This window comes from Notolepis coatsorum (genome assembly GCF_963971535.1).
Source record: "Notolepis coatsorum genome assembly, chromosome: 14".
Lineage (NCBI taxonomy): Eukaryota > Metazoa > Chordata > Actinopteri > Aulopiformes > Paralepididae > Notolepis > Notolepis coatsorum.
In genome coordinates, this window is record NC_140178.1 from 31,620,751 (window position 1) to 31,639,967 (window position 19,217).

Below are 19,217 nucleotides of genomic sequence, written 5' to 3' on the forward strand. Positions count from 1 at the left end.
TAATACTTCATGTATCCTTAATCCCTAGGCTAATGAGGCACTAAGATGTTAGTAAAAAAAAAAAGAACGTATGCCAATGACAGGAAGTAACGGTATATGTGTGTGTGTGTGTGTGCGTGTGTGTGTGTGTGCACTGTGCACGAGTGCACATCTAGGGGCGGGGTGTAGATTTGGTCTCCCTGATGTTGACTCCTTAGCCACAGTCTTGTTTAATACTGGACGAGTGTTTCATAACGGCCGTTGTGTGGGCCGGTTTCGGGGCCGGTGCGTGGGCCGGTTTCGGGGCCGGTGCGTGGGCCAGTGCATGGGCTGGTGCGTCTGAATGTCCCAGGCTGAATTTGTGTCCCAGTCCGCCCCTGGTTGTAGCTGTAACAGAATAATTGTATTAACTATTAATTAACTATTATTCAATAGCGTTTCAATTCTAATGAATTAAATAATTGTATAAAGAATTTACCATGTTCTGTCATCTAATAATATATTCCATTGCCTTTCCTGTAAGACTGTAAAAAAAAGTGTCGACAATGTTTTATAATCTTTGTTAATTTTCATCAAAATAATGCGGTGCCCCCGAAATACAAAAAAAGCCCCCGAAAATCAATTAAGGGGGGCAAAAACAGCCCTGGATTTTTTTCTTTATTTCTAACCCTGTGTACCTTACTACTATGCTACTATACTTATACTACTACCTACAGTATCATGCTAATATGTCTATATACTATGCACTCAAGTGTGTAACACTCAAGTTCAACACTATTTGACAATGCCACTGACCCTTAGCTGCCAGAGATGTACCCCTCCTGGTGACTTCTTGTTCTTCAACTACTTTCAAGAGAAGAGAATATAATTGGTTTTGAAGTTGAAGCCTGCCAACTTTAAAGGGGCACTTCACCGAAAAACAGATTCATTTTGGACATAATCTCACACATATGACAAGGCTCGAAACACACATTAATTTAGTTTGACAGTTATTGAGATGAGTTTGAATATCTCCTCCCATGATGCCATCAGAGGTGTAGAGGTCCGTGTTCCTTCGCTCTCCATGCTCAATGTAGAGGGTTCTGTTTCTTCGTCATCAAGATTCATATCTTGCATCATTGTGGAATCAATGGAATTTTATAGATGAAGAAATATAGAAAAGGATTGCAATATGGATTGTTATTTTTTCATCTACATGATTTAATTGAGCTGTAATTAACACAACACACATATTCAGTGTCCTCTGATGACATCAGAGGGCCTGGTCTACAAGATACACTACACCACACAGGTACCCATGTACATGTCGAAATACTTCCCAAAGGTCAGTGAATACCACGCCCACAACACCAGAGGGAGTTCCACAAATCATGTGCAACCCAGATTCTGCACAAACAAGGGACTAAACACATTCCGCAATTATGCCACAACAATGTGGAATGCCCTACCCACAGCGGTAAAAAGATGTGAATCCCTACCCACATTCAAAACCCCTCTCAAAGTGCACCTACGGGAGGCTGCAATTCGAAACTGGCCACCGTTTAGGTCCAACACCCCCCCCCCCATATAGACAATCTCCTCCCCACTGTATGTATATTTTTTCTTTCAGTACTGTATTTTTGCATATCGTATGTCACAAATGTAACAGTACTATATACCTGTATGTCATGTATGCCATAAATGTCATGATGTCATGTATGTTGTGTATGTCATAAATGTCCCTATGAATTGAAAATGGGGGACCCTGATGTAAACAAGACAAACGTCTTTCTCTGGTCTGCATCCCCTTAACAATTGTGTGTATTGAGCCGTACTGTATTGTACCCATTCTGCAATCTGTTAAATAAAGTTTTCATTCATTCATCACAGGAGGAGATATTCAAACTAATTATCTCAATAACTGTCTAACTAGATTAATGTGTGCAAAACTGTTTAGAGCATATGTGTGAGATTATGTGCAAAATAAATTGGTGTGGTTTTTCCGGTAAAGTGCCATCTTCTTCACACCTTTGTTTACAAAAAGGGACATTTCTGAGGAGACAAGCAATGCTGTTTATATTACTGAGTAAGAAACATGAATGCTATCCTCCTCATACATTATTATTACAGAATTAATATACATTTAATTCATATACTGTATATTATAATTACATTGCCATTTTATTCAAAAATGTATTGATATTGGATAGATTTTGAATGCATGTAATTCAGTGAGGGTAAATGTATAAATATTAGAACTTTTGCAGTAAAAGCCATATACAGCATTCATTCATTAACCAGAGATCAAACATGGCATTATTCTGAGCAATATCTCTGAGTTGTGATAGAGAAATGTCATAGTTAAGATTTGAGGTCATGCTTTTTCAGCAGGAAAGATTAATTCACCGTTTAAAAGACCAACCATAAACGAAAGGATAACCCCATCACTGAAAATAAATAAATATAACAGCACTGGATATACATTTTCCTTCTCTAGTTGATTGACTGAGCTCTTGATAAAATGACTAACGCAAGACAACACAGGTAGATGAGTGTTCAATTGTATTTGCTGTATTTTTAGGCTGTAATTTTTTTTTTTTTTACATTGGTAATGTTTGTAAAGATTGAAGTAAAACAGACCTATGCTGATTCATGAGTGGTTAAAGAAAATAGAAAGTTCAAAAAAGGACAAAAGGAAGGAAAGTCTACAAGTCAAACTCTGCCAGATTAGTGTGCACCCCCCTTTTTTAAGTGTGTGTGTGTGTGTAGAGGAGGCAGGGCCAGAATCGGTACTTCCACAAGAGTGCGCCATTGTCCACTTGGTAAATCCATTGGGTATTTGTAGTCTACATTTGGATCCCAGATCCACACACACACAATAAATCACATGGAGTGGAGCGGCAGTGCAGAACCTAAAATGTTAACCAGGTAGTCTGTCCGACAGATCAAACCCAATTTACTGTAAAGAGGTTGCAATGCTCCCAACACATTCAAATAAATGGGAAATAATTGTTTTAATTTAGGATGAACTGAAGTGACATTAATACCCTCTGGACCACCATCGTAGACAACATAGGTGCATTTCCGCATCCCCTTCATACCTATGGAGCTTCCCAAGTGTGAGGGTACTTGCTGGAAGACGGAACCATTGTGTTCCATTTCAACACCTCAGTGGAGCTCCCTTCTGTAACTCAATCTAATCCAGTCACCCCATAGAGACTGCTGACACAATCTTAAGTTAAATTTAGCTCACGTCTCTCCCTCTTCTTGTCCCCTTATAGACACCCACACATTCAGCCGTGTTTAGTGGTCAACATTGGTTGGCTAGTTACTGCACACAGCAAACTCTAAACTACATAGTTCAGAACTTAAGGAATGAAAGAAAATAAAGTTCTTCAGTAGTTTCCAGTGCATTTTATTATGTTTGCTCGGACATTCATCAGAGACAGACATAGCTTGTGAGAAAACCGGTCACATAGTAGATATAAATTAAAAATTCCACAATAGTTCATGATTTTAGATTACTTTAATGCTAAACAAATCGTCATGAAACCATAGCATGTATGCCTTCATTCCTTTTAAAATATGAACTGTTTATTACAACCATATGGTCCACGTCATCCCTGTAGATCAAATTTAAAAGAGCTCACCGAGCTATGCTGCTTGAAACAGAGCTTTGACGAGCTTGGAGGAAGACAGCCAAGCGGAGAAATTGGCATGAATTTGTGGCGACAGATTTCATATACAAAAAAAAATATCCTCAGTCCCTTTCACTTGACACTAACAGCTCACTCACAGCGACCTTAAGCCACATTGATTGGACAAAGGTGTTTCCATGGGGACAGAAACAGCAAAGCTCGACAAGGGTGTGTCCGTTGAGTATCAGTGAGCCTATGAGCCGGAACCGTGTATTGAAGTGAAGAGAGAAGCTGTAGAAAGTAACCATCCGAGCGGAGCACTGTCTGCATGTGTGCTTGTATCCCTGTAAGAAGTCCGTCCCTCTTCACATGGCTTTGACCTTGATCTGCTTCATCTTCATCTGCTTCTTCTCGATCTTCTTCTGATCACGGCGCTGAGCAGCTTCCTGGAAGAAGAATAATAATAATGATAAGGAAGATAAATAGAATCAGGCTAAAGACTGAAGATGCACAAGGATTCTCCCCCCATTTGAATACTGGAATATCTACAATATTTATTCCATGTGTTCTTTTTGTTCCCCTCGCAGTCCTACCTCCAGACGGCGTTGTCTCTCAGGGTCCTCCTCGGCCATGATCCTCTCCTTCTCCGCTCTCTTCTTGTCCTCCCTGCGGGTCTGGGCGGCCTCCTGCCGCTGGGCGTGGGTCTGCTTCAGGAAGTTCTCCTCCACGCGGGCACGGTTCCTGTCCGCCTTCTGTTTGCCCTGGAAGAGTGGGAGGAGAGACAAACCTGTGAGATGGTGGGGCGTCTTGTTGGCTCACCAAGCTAATGCACATGCCATAATAATCTAAAGCCACTTTCACACTGGGCATTAAAGCTGCGGCTCGTCATCCTGGCATGAATGAATGAATGAATGAAAACTTTATTTAACAGATTGCAGAATGGGTACAATACAGTACGGCTCAATACACACAATTGTTAATGGGATGCAGACCAGAGAAAGACGTTTGTCTTGTTTACATCAGAGTCCCCCATTTTCAATTCATAGACATTTATGACATACACAACATACATGACATTTATGGCATAGGGACATACAGGTATTTAGTACTGTTACATTTGTGACATATACGATATTCAAATATACAGTACTGTTACACATAGATCCTGACAGAGTATATACATATGATGGGGAGGGGACTGTACATTAGGAGGTGTTGGGTGGGTGGGAGAGAAATATACATACGGTGGGGAGGAGACTGTACATTTGGAGGGGGTGGGTCGGTGGGAGAGAAATATACATACGGCGGGGAGAGAATATATACATGCGGTGGGGAGGAGACTGTCTATTAGGAGGGGGTGGGGGGTTTGGACATTTACGGTGGCCAGTTTCGAATTGCAGCCTCCCGTAGGTGCTCTTTAAGAGCGGTTTTGAATGTGGGTAGGGATTCACATTCCTTTACAGCTTTGGGTAGAGCGTTCCACATTGATGTGGCATAATTGCGAAACGTGTTTAGTCCCTTGTTTGAGCCGAATCTGGGTTTAACATGATTTGTTCTGTATGAAAGGAATGAAGGCGGAATGGGGGGTAAAATTTGATGAAGCATTTTGCCATCTTCAAGTATAGTAAAATTGCCATGTTGGTTTTGTCCTGGCTTCCGTGTGAAAGGGACATCCTGGCATAGCGGGATAGGGTGCGCGACCACGAGTCTATTCTATCCACACTGCGTCTCCATCTATCCGACTCTGGAACGCGGCATCCCGTCTGAACGCACACACTTATACCGTCTCGCTAGGTTCGATGTGGACAACGCAAAGCCGGCAGATTGGGGGGGGGGGGGGGGGGGGGGGGGAGGAATCCATATTGCGGTATAATGCCGCAAAGTCTGTGAAAAAGGCTTAAATCTTCTTGGTTTGAATCCGGCCCCGGCCTTTGTTACATGTTGTCCCCATTCTCTCTCTTCCCCACGTCCACGTTTCACTTCACTTCTCACTATGGTACTACATCAAAAATGAATGCCTAAATAGTAAATATACATCTTAAGAAGAACAACCACCTGTGAGATACAGTAGAGCTGGAGAGTCCCATGACAGTTCTATAGATAGCAGGTTGGGTGGAGGAGCTCAAACACAGTTTATGGCCTCATGAAAGTCAAGAGCTCTATTGACCATCTATGGAGCAGCGCCCAAAATTTACATCCCAGTGACATCAGATTGGAGGGTGTGCGAAAACCGACTGAACTGCCCCGGGGCACAGCAAGAAATTCTTAGTCGACTAAAAGTTGCCAGATTTTCTCGAGAAATTGATTAGTCCATTTCATCGATAAACGTGTCAAAAATATTTCCCATTGTCCTTCTGCAAATTAATGTAATATTTAAATCTAGCGCTTATTATCATCATTATTATTATATTATCATGTTATTGTAATGCCGGAGGCATGCTTATAATGTAAGACATAATTACTAGTAATCATTAGCATTGGATTAAAAAAAAACTACAGCCCTAGCACACATCAACTGAGAGGGTGCAGCCCTAGAGAGAGAGAGGGTGCAGCCCTAGAGAGAGAGGGTGCAGCCCTAGAGAGAGAGGGGGTGCAGCCCTAGAGAGAGAGGGGGTGCAGCCCTAGAGAGAGGGGGTGCAGCCCTAGAGAGAGAGAGGGTGCAGCCCTAGAGAGAGAGGGGGTGCAGCCCTAGAGAGAGGGGGGTTCAGCCCTAGAGAGAGAGAGAGGGTGCAGCCCTAGAGAGATAGAGAGAGAGAGGGTGCAGCCCTAGAGAGAGAGAGGGTGCAGCCCTAGAGAGGGTGCAGCCCTAGAGAGCGAGGGGGTGCAGCCCTAGAGAGAGAGTGCAGCCCTAGAGAGAGAGAGTGCAGCCCTAGAAAGAGTGCAGCCCTAGAGAGAGAGAGAGTGCAGCCCTAGAGAGAGAGAGAGTGCAGCCCTAGAGAGAGAGTGCAGCCCTAGAGAGAGAGTGCAGCCCTAGAGAGAGAGAGCAGCCCTAGAGAGTGCAGCCCTAGAGAGAGAGCAGCCCTAGAGAGCGAGAGTGCAGCCCTAGAGAGAGAGTGCAGCCCTAGAGAGAGAGTGCATCCCTAGAGAGAGTGCAGCCCTAGAGAGAGGGTGCAGCCCTAGAGAGAGAGTGCAGCCCTAGAGAGAGAGTGCAGCCCTAGAGAGAGGGAGTGCAGCCCTAGAGAGAGAGTGCAGCCCTAGAGAGAGAGTGCAGCCCTAGAGAGAGAGTGCAGCCCTAGAGAGAGAGTGCAGCCCTAGAGAGAGAGTGCAGCCCTAGAGAGAGAGTGCAGCCCTAGAGAGAGTGCAGCCCTAGAGAGAGAGAGGGTGCAGCCCTAGAGAGAGAGAGGGTGCAGCCCTAGAGAGAGAGTGCAGCCCTAGAGAGAGAGTGCAGCCCTAGAGAGAGAGTGCAGCCCTAGAGAGAGAGGGTGCAGCCCTAGAGAGAGTGCAGCCCTAGAGAGAGAGTGCAGCCCTAGAGAGAGAGTGCAGCCCTAGAGAGAGAGAGAGTGCAGCCCTAGAGAGAGTGCAGCCCTAGAGAGAGAGTGCAGCCCTAGAGAGAGAGTGCAGCCCTAGAGAGAGAGTGTAGCCCTAGAGAGAGTGCAGCCCTAGAGAGAGAGTGCAGCCCTAGAGAGAGAGAGTGCAGCCCTAGAGAGAGAGTGCAGCCCTAGAGAGAGAGGGTGCAGCCCTAGAGAGAGAGTGCAGCCCTAGAGAGAGTGCAGCCCTAGAGAGAGTGCAGCCCTAGAGAGAGTGCAGCCCTAGAGAGAGTGCAGCCCTAGAGAGAGTGCAGCCCTAGAGAGAGAGAGTGCAGCCCTAGAGAGAGAGTGCAGCCCTAGAGAGAGAGTGCAGCCCTAGAGAGAGAGGGTGCAGCCCTAGAGAGAGAGAGTGCAGCCCTAGAGAGAGAGTGCAGCCCTAGAGAGAGAGTGCAGCCCTAGAGAGAGTGCAGCCCTAGAGAGAGAGAGTGCAGCCCTAGAGAGAGAGTGCAGCCCTAGAGAGAGAGTGCAGCCCTAGAGAGAGAGTGCAGCCCTAGAGAGAGAGTGCAGCCCTAGAGAGAGAGAGTGCAGCCCTAGAGAGAGGGTGCAGCCCTAGAGAGAGAGTGCAGCCCTAGAGAGAGAGGGTGCAGCCCTAGAGAGAGAGAGTGCAGCCCTAGAGAGAGAGTGCAGCCCTAGAGAGAGAGTGCAGCCCTAGAGAGAGAGTGCAGCCCTAGAGAGAGAGAGTGCAGCCCTAGAGAGAGAGTGCAGCCCTAGAGAGAGAGTGCAGCCCTAGAGAGAGAGAGCAGCCCTAGAGAGAGAGAGAGAGCAGCCCTAGAGAGAGAGTGCAGCCCTAGAGAGAGAGAGAGAGTGCAGCCCTAGAGAGAGAGTGCAGCCCTAGAGAGAGAGAGTGCAGCCCTAGAGAGAGAGAGTGCAGCCCTAGAGAGAGAGTGCAGCCCTAGAGAGAGAGAGAGCAGCCCTAGAGAGAGAGAGAGCAGCCCTAGAGAGAGAGTGCAGCCCTAGAGAGAGAGAGTGCAGCCCTAGAGAGAGAGAGAGAGTGCAGCCCTAGAGAGAGTGCAGCCCTAGAGAGAGAGTGCAGCCCTAGAGAGAGAGTGCAGCCCTAGAGAGAGAGAGAGAGCAGCCCTAGAGAGAGAGTGCAGCCCTAGAGAGGGTGCAGCCCTAGAGAGAGAGTGCAGCCCTAGAGAGAGAGAGTGCAGCCCTAGAAGAGTGCAGCCCTAGAGAGAGTGCAGCCCTAGAGAGAGAGAGTGCAGCCCTAGAGAGAGAGAGTGCAGCCCTAGAGAGAGAGAGTGCAGCCCTAGAGAGAGAGAGTGCAGCCCTAGAGAGAGAGAGTGCAGCCCTAGAGAGAGAGAGTGCAGCCCTAGAGAGAGAGAGTGCAGCCCTAGAGAGAGAGAGTGCAGCCCTAGAGAGAGAGAGTGCAGCCCTAGAGAGAGAGAGTGCAGCCCTAGAGAGAGAGAGTGCAGCCCTAGAGAGAGAGAGTGCAGCCCTAGAGAGAGAGAGTGCAGCCCTAGAGAGAGAGTGCAGCCCTAGAGAGAGGGTGCAGCCCTAGAGAGAGAGAGTGCAGCCCTAGAGAGAGAGTGCAGCCCTAGAGAGAGAGAGTGCAGCCCTAGAGAGAGAGAGTGCAGCCCTAGAGAGAGAGAGTGCAGCCCTAGAGAGAGAGAGTGCAGCCCTAGAGAGAGAGTGCAGCCCTAGAGAGAGAGTGCAGCCCTAGAGAGAGAGTGCAGCCCTAGAGAGAGAGAGTGCAGCCCTAGAGAGAGAGTGCAGCCCTAGAGAGAGAGTGCAGCCCTAGAGAGAGAGTGCAGCCCTAGAGAGAGAGTGCAGCCCTAGAGAGAGAGTGCAGCCCTAGAGAGAGAGAGAGTGCAGCCCTAGAGAGAGAGAGAGTGCAGCCCTAGAGAGAGAGTGCAGCCCTAGAGAGAGAGTGCAGCCCTAGAGAGAGTGCAGCCCTAGAGAGAGAGTGCAGCCCTAGAGAGAGAGTGCAGCCCTAGAGAGCGGGTGCAGCCCTAGAGAGAGAGTGCAGCCCTAGAGAGAGAGTGCAGCCCTAGAGAGAGAGTGCAGCCCTAGAGAGAGAGTGCAGCCCTAGAGAGAGAGTGCAGCCCTATAGAGAGAGTGCAGCCCTAGAGAGAGAGTGCAGCCCTAGAGAGAGAGTGCAGCCCTAGAGAGAGAGTGCAGCCCTAGAGAGAGAGTGCAGCCCTAGAGAGAGAGTGCAGCCCTAGAGAGAGAGTGCAGCCCTAGAGAGAGAGAGAGAGTGCAGCCCTAGAGAGAGTGCAGCCCTAGAGAGAGAGGGTGCAGCCCTAGAGAGAGAGAGTGCAGCCCTAGAGAGAGAGAGAGAGCAGCCCTAGAGAGAGAGTGCAGCCCTAGAGAGGGTGCAGCCCTAGAGAGAGAGTGCAGCCCTAGAGAGAGAGAGTGCAGCCCTAGAAGAGTGCAGCCCTAGAGAGAGTGCAGCCCTAGAGAGAGAGAGTGCAGCCCTAGAGAGAGAGAGTGCAGCCCTAGAGAGAGAGAGTGCAGCCCTAGAGAGAGAGAGTGCAGCCCTAGAGAGAGAGAGTGCAGCCCTAGAGAGAGAGAGTGCAGCCCTAGAGAGAGAGAGTGCAGCCCTAGAGAGAGAGAGTGCAGCCCTAGAGAGAGAGAGTGCAGCCCTAGAGAGAGAGAGTGCAGCCCTAGAGAGAGAGAGTGCAGCCCTAGAGAGAGAGAGTGCAGCCCTAGAGAGAGAGAGTGCAGCCCTAGAGAGAGAGTGCAGCCCTAGAGAGAGGGTGCAGCCCTAGAGAGAGAGAGTGCAGCCCTAGAGAGAGAGTGCAGCCCTAGAGAGAGAGAGTGCAGCCCTAGAGAGAGAGAGTGCAGCCCTAGAGAGAGAGAGTGCAGCCCTAGAGAGAGAGAGTGCAGCCCTAGAGAGAGAGTGCAGCCCTAGAGAGAGAGTGCAGCCCTAGAGAGAGAGTGCAGCCCTAGAGAGAGAGAGTGCAGCCCTAGAGAGAGAGTGCAGCCCTAGAGAGAGAGTGCAGCCCTAGAGAGAGAGTGCAGCCCTAGAGAGAGAGTGCAGCCCTAGAGAGAGAGTGCAGCCCTAGAGAGAGAGAGAGTGCAGCCCTAGAGAGAGAGAGAGTGCAGCCCTAGAGAGAGAGTGCAGCCCTAGAGAGAGAGTGCAGCCCTAGAGAGAGTGCAGCCCTAGAGAGAGAGTGCAGCCCTAGAGAGAGAGTGCAGCCCTAGAGAGCGGGTGCAGCCCTAGAGAGAGAGTGCAGCCCTAGAGAGAGAGTGCAGCCCTAGAGAGAGAGTGCAGCCCTAGAGAGAGAGTGCAGCCCTAGAGAGAGAGTGCAGCCCTATAGAGAGAGTGCAGCCCTAGAGAGAGAGTGCAGCCCTAGAGAGAGAGTGCAGCCCTAGAGAGAGAGTGCAGCCCTAGAGAGAGAGTGCAGCCCTAGAGAGAGAGTGCAGCCCTAGAGAGAGAGTGCAGCCCTAGAGAGAGAGTGCAGCCCTAGAGAGAGAGGGTGCAGCCCTAGAGAGAGTGCAGCCCTAGAGAGAGAGGGTGCAGCCCTAGAGAGAGAGAGTGCAGCCCTAGAGAGAGAGAGAGAGCAGCCCTAGAGAGAGTGCAGCCCTAGAGAGAGAGAGAGTGCAGCCCTAGAGAGAGAGAGAGAGTGCAGCCCTAGAGAGAGAGTGCAGCCCTAGAGAGAGAGAGAGAGTGCAGCCCTAGAGAGAGAGAGAGAGCAGCCCTAGAGAGAGAGAGAGAGCAGCCCTAGAGAGAGAGTGCAGCCCTAGAGAGAGAGAGAGAGTGCAGCCCTAGAGAGAGAGAGTGCAGCCCTAGAGAGAGAGTGCAGCCCTAGAGAGAGAGAGTGCAGCCCTAGAGAGAGAGTGCAGCCCTAGAGAGAGAGAGAGAGAGTGCAGCCCTAGAGAGAGAGTGCAGCCCTAGAGAGAGAGTGCAGCCCTAGAGAGAGAGTGCAGCCCTAGAGAGAGAGTGCAGCCCTAGAGAGAGAGTGCAGCCCTAGAGAGGGTGCAGCCCTAGAGAGAGAGTGCAGCCCTAGAGAGAGAGTGCAGCCCTAGAAGAGTGCAGCCCTAGAGAGAGAGAGTGCAGCCCTAGAGAGAGAGAGTGCAGCCCTAGAGAGAGAGAGTGCAGCCCTAGAGAGAGAGTGCAGCCCTAGAGAGAGAGAGTGCAGCCCTAGAGAGAGAGAGTGCAGCCCTAGAGAGTGCAGCCCTAGAGAGAGAGAGTGCAGCCCTAGAGAGAGAGAGTGCAGCCCTAGAGAGAGAGAGAGTGCAGCCCTAGAGAGAGCAGCCCTAGAGAGAGTGCAGCCCTAGAGAGAGAGTGCAGCCCTAGAGAGAGAGAGTGCAGCCCTAGAGAGAGAGAGTGCAAGAGAGAGTGCAGCCCTAGAGAGAGAGAGTGCAAGAGAGAGTGCAGCCCTAGAGAGAGAGAGTGCAGCCCTAGAGAGAGAGAGTGCAAGAGAGAGAGTGCAGCCCTAGAGAGAGTGCAGCCCTAGAGAGAGAGAGTGCAAGAGAGAGTGCAGCCCTAGAGAGAGAGTGCAGCCCTAGAGAGAGAGTGCAGCCCTAGAGAGAGAGAGTGCAGCCCTAGAGAGAGAGTGCAGCCCTAGAGAGAGAGTGCAGCCCTAGAGAGAGAGAGTGCAGCCCTAGAGAGAGAGAGTGCAGCCCTAGAGAGAGAGAGTGCAGCCCTAGAGAGAGAGTGCAGCCCTAGAGAGAGAGTGCAGCCCTAGAGAGAGAGGGTGCAGCCCTAGAGAGAGAGAGTGCAGCCCTAGAGAGAGTGCAGCCCTAGAGAGAGAGAGCAGCCCTAGAGAGAGAGAGAGAGCAGCCCTAGAGAGAGAGTGCAGCCCTAGAGAGAGAGAGAGAGTGCAGCCCTAGAGAGAGAGTGCAGCCCTAGAGAGAGAGAGAGAGAGAGTGCAGCCCTAGAGAGAGAGAGAGCAGCCCTAGAGAGAGAGTGCAGCCCTAGAGAGAGAGAGTGCAGCCCTAGAGAGAGAGTGCAGCCCTAGAGAGAGAGAGAGAGAGTGCAGCCCTAGAGAGAGAGTGCAGCCCTAGAGAGAGAGAGTGCAGCCCTAGAGAGAGAGTGCAGCCCTAGAGAGAGAGAGAGAGTGCAGCCCTAGAGAGAGGGTGCAGCCCTAGAGAGAGAGTGCAGCCCTAGAGAGAGAGTGCAGCCCTAGAAGAGTGCAGCCCTAGAGAGTGCAGCCCTAGAGAGAGAGAGTGCAGCCCTAGAGAGTGCAGCCCTAGAGAGTGCAGCCCTAGAGAGAGAGAGTGCAGCCCTAGAGAGAGAGTGCAGCCCTAGAGAGAGAGAGAGTGCAGCCCTAGAGAGAGAGAGTGCAGCCCTAGAGAGAGAGAGTGCAGCCCTAGAGAGAGAGAGTGCAGCCCTAGAGAGAGAGAGTGCAGCCCTAGAGAGAGGGTGCAGCCCTAGAGAGAGAGAGCAGCCCTAGAGAGAGTGCAGCCCTAGAGAGAGAGTGCAGCCCTAGAGAGAGAGTGCAGCCCTAGAGAGAGAGAGTGCAGCCCTAGAGAGAGAGAGTGCAAGAGAGAGTGCAGCCCTAGAGAGAGTGCAGCCCTAGAGAGAGAGTGCAGCCCTAGAGAGAGAGAGTGCAAGAGAGAGTGCAGCCCTAGAGAGAGAGAGTGCAGCCCTAGAGAGAGAGAGTGCAAGAGAGAGAGTGCAGCCCTAGAGAGAGAGAGTGCAGCCCTAGAGAGAGAGAGTGCAAGAGAGAGTGCAGCCCTAGAGAGAGTGCAGCCCTAGAGAGAGTGCAGCCCTAGAGAGAGAGTGCAGCCCTAGAGAGAGAGAGTGCAGCCCTAGAGAGAGAGTGCAGCCCTAGAGAGAGAGTACAGCCCTAGAGAGAGAGTGCAGCCCTAGAGAGAGAGAGAGAGTGCAGCCCTAGAGAGAGTGCAGCCCTAGAGAGAGTGCAGCCCGAGAGAGAGAGAGTGCAGCCCTAGAGAGAGAGAGTGCAGCCCTAGAGAGAGTGCAGCCCGAGAGAGAGAGAGTGCAGCCCTAGAGAGAGAGAGTGCAGCCCTAGAGAGAGAGAGTGCAGCCCTAGAGAGTGCAGCCCTAGAGAGAGAGAGTGCAGCCCTAGAGAGTGCAGCCCTAGAGAGAGAGAGTGCAGCCCTAGAGAGAGAGAGTGCAGCCCTAGAGAGAGAGTGCAGCCCTAGAGAGAGAGTGCAGCCCTAGAGAGAGAGTGCAGCCCTAGAGAGAGAGAGAGTGCAGCCCTAGAGAGAGAGAGTGCAGCCCTAGAGAGAGAGGGTGCAGCCCTAGAGAGAGAGAGTGCAGCCCTAGAGAGAGAGAGTGCAGCCCTAGAGAGAGAGTGTAGCCCTAGAGAGAGAGTGCAGCCCTAGAGAGAGAGAGTGCAGCCCTAGAGAGAGAGAGTGCAGCCCTAGAGAGAGAGAGTGCAGCCCTAGAGAGAGAGAGTGGAGCCCTAGAGAGAGTGCAGCCCTAGAGAGCGAGTGCAGCCCAAGACTCGAGAGTGCAGCCCAAGAGAGAATGAGAGAGAGAGAGAGAGAGAGAGAGAGAGACGGATAGAAGATATAAGGGTTAAGAAGGTCAGAGTATATGTGATGTGAGGTGTTTCCTCCTGCTCACCTCTCTGTTGAGACGGAGTTTCTTGACTTTGTCAATGCTGTAGATCACCATGTTCATGAGGGGGAGCAGGGCATCCATATCTTTGGGAGACGTGTTGCCCATGCCAGGCACTACACACACACACACACACACACACACACACATCGTCATTTAATACATTTTATATCTTTAGCGTCTGGGTCCTCCTAATCTAAACTAAGTTTGACTTGATACAGAATATAACATTAGTATCAATTCTCCTTATTCACTTCGCTGCCATATTGGTCAACTTTGACACAGGTGCCCAGAGGTATAAGTTAAAGTGCCCATTCACTTCATTGGCAAAACACCACTTGAAGAACAGAAGTAGTCAAAACAGGCAGAAGACAAACTCAAGATAACCTGACTGTTTTTCACCACGGTAGCTTTTGTGGTTTAACATGTATAAAAGTAATTTGGTCATTGAAATGCGTTCATGCTAAGAAAAGATGGAGGTTATGAGTCATGAGTTATTATAGAAGCAGAGACAAGTTGTTCACCATTAAATGTAAACAGCAGCGTCTTCTTGGTTTCGGGCAGCTTTAAGGGCTGACCCTCCCTGAAACACAAAAGTAATGACAATAAGGACCACATAGAACCAATCACCACAGATTAAAGGAACTAACTGAATTGCCCCATCTCAAGCCACAGCCCTCTTTCCCTGGTCCTCCAATCACAACGGTGGCTTTCCTCTGACAAAAAGGCTTGAGATCAAGTACAATAAAGAAATATGTATATGAAATACTTACTCTTGCATAACTTTTGGACCAGAAAATTGGTCCGAGAAATGGATGGACTCGATCTTGTCAGCATGGTTGGTAATAAAATGTACCATCTAAATAAAAAAGTTTAAAAAAAATAAAAAGGAGAAAGTTAGAATGTGAAGAGTTAAAAATGATAATAGACAAGAGATCATTACAACCTAATGTGGTGTCTTCATTCATCTCAACCACATACAGCAACACTGATTAAGTTCAAAAGGGGCAACTCAAAGTCAACCTTCCAGCAAAAGATAATAATACCACAATAACCCTGTTCTGTACATCATTCTTAGCTGCGACCAGCAGCCCTATAGCTCGCTCTTTTGCTTGCTTGGTCCACAAAAGTGTCCCCACCCTCTAGTGGTCACAGTTTTCACCCTAGGAGGCTGAGATTTTGGATGGAGGTGAGGGGTTTCTGTGTGTGTGCGAATGCATGCGCAGACACGGTTGCAGCAGCTATTGTGGATTTGCGCTTGTAGGAATAACAATTTTGTCTCGATTCTATATGAGAACGCTTAGTCAGTCATCTCCTCACCTTACTGTCCATCACTCCATCTGTGACCTCGCCCATCTCCGTTAGAATAGCCAGGGAGTCTGGAAGACCATACTTGGCACCAGACTTGGGCTTGTCACTGCAGAACTCACACTGTGGACAGAAAAGAGGACCATGAAACAATGCACCAGCACATTCAAGTTGACTCACTGAAAACTCAAAACCCTTGAGCATGTGTAGATAAGTCCAGGCAGAAATGTGGAGGCTTATGCGAAGATTTCCCTGAAGAGCAATAAAAGTGCAATCACAAAGCAATTATATCAGAATGGTTATGCAACACCACAGCAGGTTATAATCAAATATTGTTGCATAGTGTGAACAGATGTTGGCTAGAGTAGGTAATGAAGCTGAGAATGTTAAGAGGGCATGGGGCCGCTTCTTTGCGTGTAGCATTTATTTTGTTTGTTTCGATTGTGGGCATTTGCCCTGGTTTTTGGCTGTTTTATTTTTGTTGTTTGCAGTCGTCTGGTAATCAGAAGGTTCCCGGTTCGATTCCCGCTCCCCTTGGGCAGCGTGTTGAAGTGTCCTTGAGCAAGACACTTAACCCCTAATTGCTCCCGATGAGCAGGTGGGCACCTTGCATGGTCGCCTCCACAGTCGGTGTGTGAATGGGTGAGTGAATGGGAGAATGTGTGGAACAAAATTGTAAAGCACGGTATATAAAAACACCATTTACCATGTTATTTTCTGCAGTCAATGTGTATGTTTGTTTGAATGAATAAAAAAATGTATCCTTACCAAGTCCTGCATCTCCTTCTGAAGCCTGGCCATGGCCTTCTTGGTGCCCACAGCAAACACAAATGTGTCCATGTCCTCTTCATTTAGCGTTACTTTTATTTGCTGTAAAGGCACAGACAGAAACAAGTACCTAGTTAGGAAAGAGTAACAGGAGTCCACACAAATGTAAGTAGTTTATCAATTCTGACTTATAGAGTGGCGTTACTGTTACGTACCACTTGGTCACAGACTGGCCTCATCATCCTTGCCAGCACGTTGAGCAGGTCCTGTCTCTTCAGGAACTGAATCAAGAGGAAATATCATATGAACACATGTACGGCAAAATACATTGATGCAAAACCAATGTACGTTACACATGAGTTCAACGCCCACACACACACCTTGAGCTGGATGAGCATGCCTTCGCAGCATACGCGCCCAGAGCACCAAAGGTTATAGATATGTTCGTTCTCCTGGTTGAGCTTCCCAGTGCTCACTGCGTCTTTACTCGTGCCATCGTCGCCTAATATGAGACATACAAGTTGATGAGGCAAGAGTTAACTTTAAAGTTATTTCAAATTCATAGCAGTCCTCAAATGGGTGTTGTGGAAAACAAGGCAAGAAGTAACTGGAACTGCGAGAACTCACCCACAAGGGCAAAGTTGCTCTCCAGGAGCTCTCGGTGTGAGTTGAACCAGGACTGAGCTAGGCGGCTGTTTTTGTTCTTGCCAATGATGTAGTTCATTATGTAGGCAAGCAGACCGGTGACCATCAGGATCTCCATGTAGTAGCTCTCCCAGCTGTTCTGCAAATGTGCCGGGACCTGCGAGGGGAAACAGCGGGATGTTGTCACCAAAGCAACAGTTGTTACTATCAAACTGATCTGAAGTAAAGATGACGGGAGCCAAAAGGCAGATGTGTAGTGGCATGACACAACGTCATGGTTGTCATTGTTGGGCTTCCACTGAGACTGACTGAGATAGCCCAAATACCATTTTTGGTCCACAGCAGCTACAATATGTAACAATGAATACTTGAATTTTGATAGACCCCCTCCAATGTACAGTAAACTACCAAGTATGGTCTTGTCAATATTCCAATGTACAGTATTGCTTATACAGTGTCCCCCACCCACCCCTCCTACCCAACCCCCCCCCCCCCCCACCTCCAATGTACAGTTTCTACGTCAAATGTATATACTCTCTTTTCTGGACTCTTTTCGTATAACAAACAGTACTGTATTTGCAAATCTGGTATGTCATAAATGTATAGATGTAGCAGTACTGCCTATCTGTATGTCATGTATGTCATATATGTTATGATGATGAATTTAAAATGGGGGACCCTGATGTAAACAAGACGAAAGTCTTTCTCTGGTCTGCATCCCCTTAACAATTGTATGTATTGAGCTGTACTGTACTGTACCCATTCTGCAATCTGTTAATAAAGTTTTCAATCAATCAATCACATCGCCCACTTATTGTTTTGTCTACTCAGTTCACACACGTCATGGATAGTATGTAACAAGAGTACATGGTGGGATTCCAGCAATAAAACAATATCTCACCGTATGGATTATGAGCGGGTCCTTGAAAGAAGGGCCGGGCTTCTCCATGCCTTCAATCCCCTCAAACTCCTCTTGATCATACTTGCTGAATATATCTTGATCCTAAAGAAACGCAAGAGAGCTCAGTGTTACCCTTGGTACTACTGTTGTGCAGCGTTTTACTTCTACTAGCAACAATATTCAGAAGTTGGGACCATGAGCAGCAGCGCCACACACTTGTGTCTCGGAATCATCAAAGCCGTCCTGTCCGTCCTCTAGCTCCACCGTGGCTTCGTCTTCATCTTCATCCTCCTCGGGCTGTGAGGAAGGGGAGGCCCGTGGGGGAGGGGCCGCCTCGGCCTCTGACGCGGGATCCTCGTTCATGTCCTCAAACTCAGCAAAGTCGTTGTCATCGAAGTCCGCTATGTCCTCCCCGTCGTCGAAGTCGTCATTGTAGCGCCCCCTGGAGACAGGGAACACCAGGAAGAGCAGCAGGGTGGGAAGCAGGAGGAGGTACGCGGCCCTCATCGCAGGACCTACACCAGCAGCAAGGGGCAGCAGAGAGAAGGTGAGCCGAGGTGAAGAGGAGACAAACTGGTAAATAAAGAGGGGTGGCTTTAAAGGTGAAAAAGGGGAGGTCAAACAGATGAAGGACAATCGGGTCAAACAAGCAGACAACACATGGTAGTGTGTAAAATACTAAAGGAAAATGACATGGCAATAATGGCATGTGACCAATTGTTCATCAAACAGCTTTTTTTTTGTATGTGTCAGCCAGGGTTAAGTCAAGAATGGTAATTGTATACAAACGTCCTAGTATAATTAACAGCCAGCCGGGTGCTTATAAGCTAAATAGAAAAGCGATATGTGTAAACTATAATACTACTAAAGAACAAAAAGCATGTCATTATTTGTTCTTACAGCCTCTTGTTCATCATCAATATCCTAAAATAAAAGATGGCAAGTTTTCGGTAGCCATATAATCTCCCCCTTACGTTATTAATTTACAAAGAAAAGGAAAAAAAGCAACTCTGATATTGTCAGTAAACAAACATCAAGGCTAACATCCTCTCTCTAGCTGTCACATATAGCTGATATCCAAATGAAACCCATCATCGACCAACAATAGTCGTCGTCATCATTATAATAATAAAGTAGTGGTAACTATAACGTTAGGCCCAGTGAGAAAAGTTCATTGGATAACTTTGCTATGATGATCAGCTTAGCTTCGTGAATGAAACTTACAACTAGCCGACGAGTGATGCATTAATGCGAAACGACCATTCAACATTTGCCTGTATTACTAGCAACGTTACCGTCACCTAGCTAGCATTGATTCGTGTCAAATAATGTTACTCTTCGGCGGCTGAATGGGTTTAAACTGAAGGGGGACTAACGGAGAGAGTAGTGTTAACGTTAACCCCGGTCTTTGGTAATGAGCTGATCATATCGTGCCAGTAATCCCATCCCCCCCAACATTGACCAACACAAGTTAAATCTGCTTTTAGCGAGCTAACGTTAGCTAGCTAGCATGGCAGGTCGTAGTGGGTTTGCTGCTTTAACAAGCCGACCACGTTCCTGGATATCTATCAAGCTTGTCGTTTTTTCGCTTTGACAACTAACTTATGTAGATAAGTATATTAGATAGAGACGAGATTACCTGTGGAGTGTTTGAGTGATTATGGGAAACGTAACTGGCTAGACGACTACGACGACTCTCCTTGCCTCCCGTGCTGCCGAAGATCTGACAGTTTAGATACGCTACCCAGAAGTCTGTGCGGTGTGTCCTGACCTGATTCCATTGTGTTTTCTGGCTGGTAAAGATATGGCTCCTAAAGTGTGAAAACGGAAGTACATGAAGTACCGGCTACAGGCTTTACGGTTTTGACAAAACAATTATAGAAACGTGTGAAGTGCACAATATTTCCTCGTTTAAGCCACTGCAACGGCTTTGCCTGAAGAATTTACTACATGACCGGCAGACCGGGACATTCTAGCTTGTTTGCCGACAGGATTCG

At 48.4% G+C, this 19,217-nt stretch overlaps 1 protein-coding gene across 1 annotated transcript; it reads right to left on the bottom strand.

Moving 5' to 3' along the window:
- Window positions 1-3,357: 3,357 nt before the first annotated feature.
- On the bottom strand, window positions 3,358-18,944 carry ccdc47 (coiled-coil domain containing 47). Its single transcript, XM_084329534.1, has 13 exons — window positions 18,860-18,944; window positions 17,437-17,735; window positions 17,221-17,322; window positions 16,302-16,476; window positions 16,055-16,176; window positions 15,890-15,955; window positions 15,675-15,776; window positions 14,919-15,029; window positions 14,372-14,457; window positions 14,123-14,181; window positions 13,605-13,714; window positions 4,190-4,357; window positions 3,358-4,042 (listed from the first exon to the last, which is right to left on the bottom strand). Exons 2-13 carry the CDS (start codon window positions 17,725-17,727, stop codon window positions 3,962-3,964), a joined length of 1,473 nt encoding a protein of 490 aa, XP_084185660.1. The 5' UTR covers window positions 17,728-17,735; window positions 18,860-18,944; the 3' UTR covers window positions 3,358-3,961.
- Between the last annotated feature and the right edge of the window lie 273 nt (window positions 18,945-19,217).

Excerpts from the sequence above, each read along its gene's own strand:
- ccdc47 (XM_084329534.1), bottom strand. The coding sequence starts at position 17,727 with ATGAGGGCCGCGTACCTCCTCCTGCTTCCCACCCTGCTGCTCTTCCTG. Across the intron at positions 16,477-17,220 it reads ACCCGCTCATAATCCATACG|GTCCCGGCACATTTGCAGAA; the intron begins GTGAGATATTGT and ends TTCCCCTCGCAG. Across the intron at positions 13,715-14,122 it reads GCTGCTGTTTACATTTAATG|TGCCTGGCATGGGCAACACG; the intron begins GTGAACAACTTG and ends GTGTGTGTGTAG.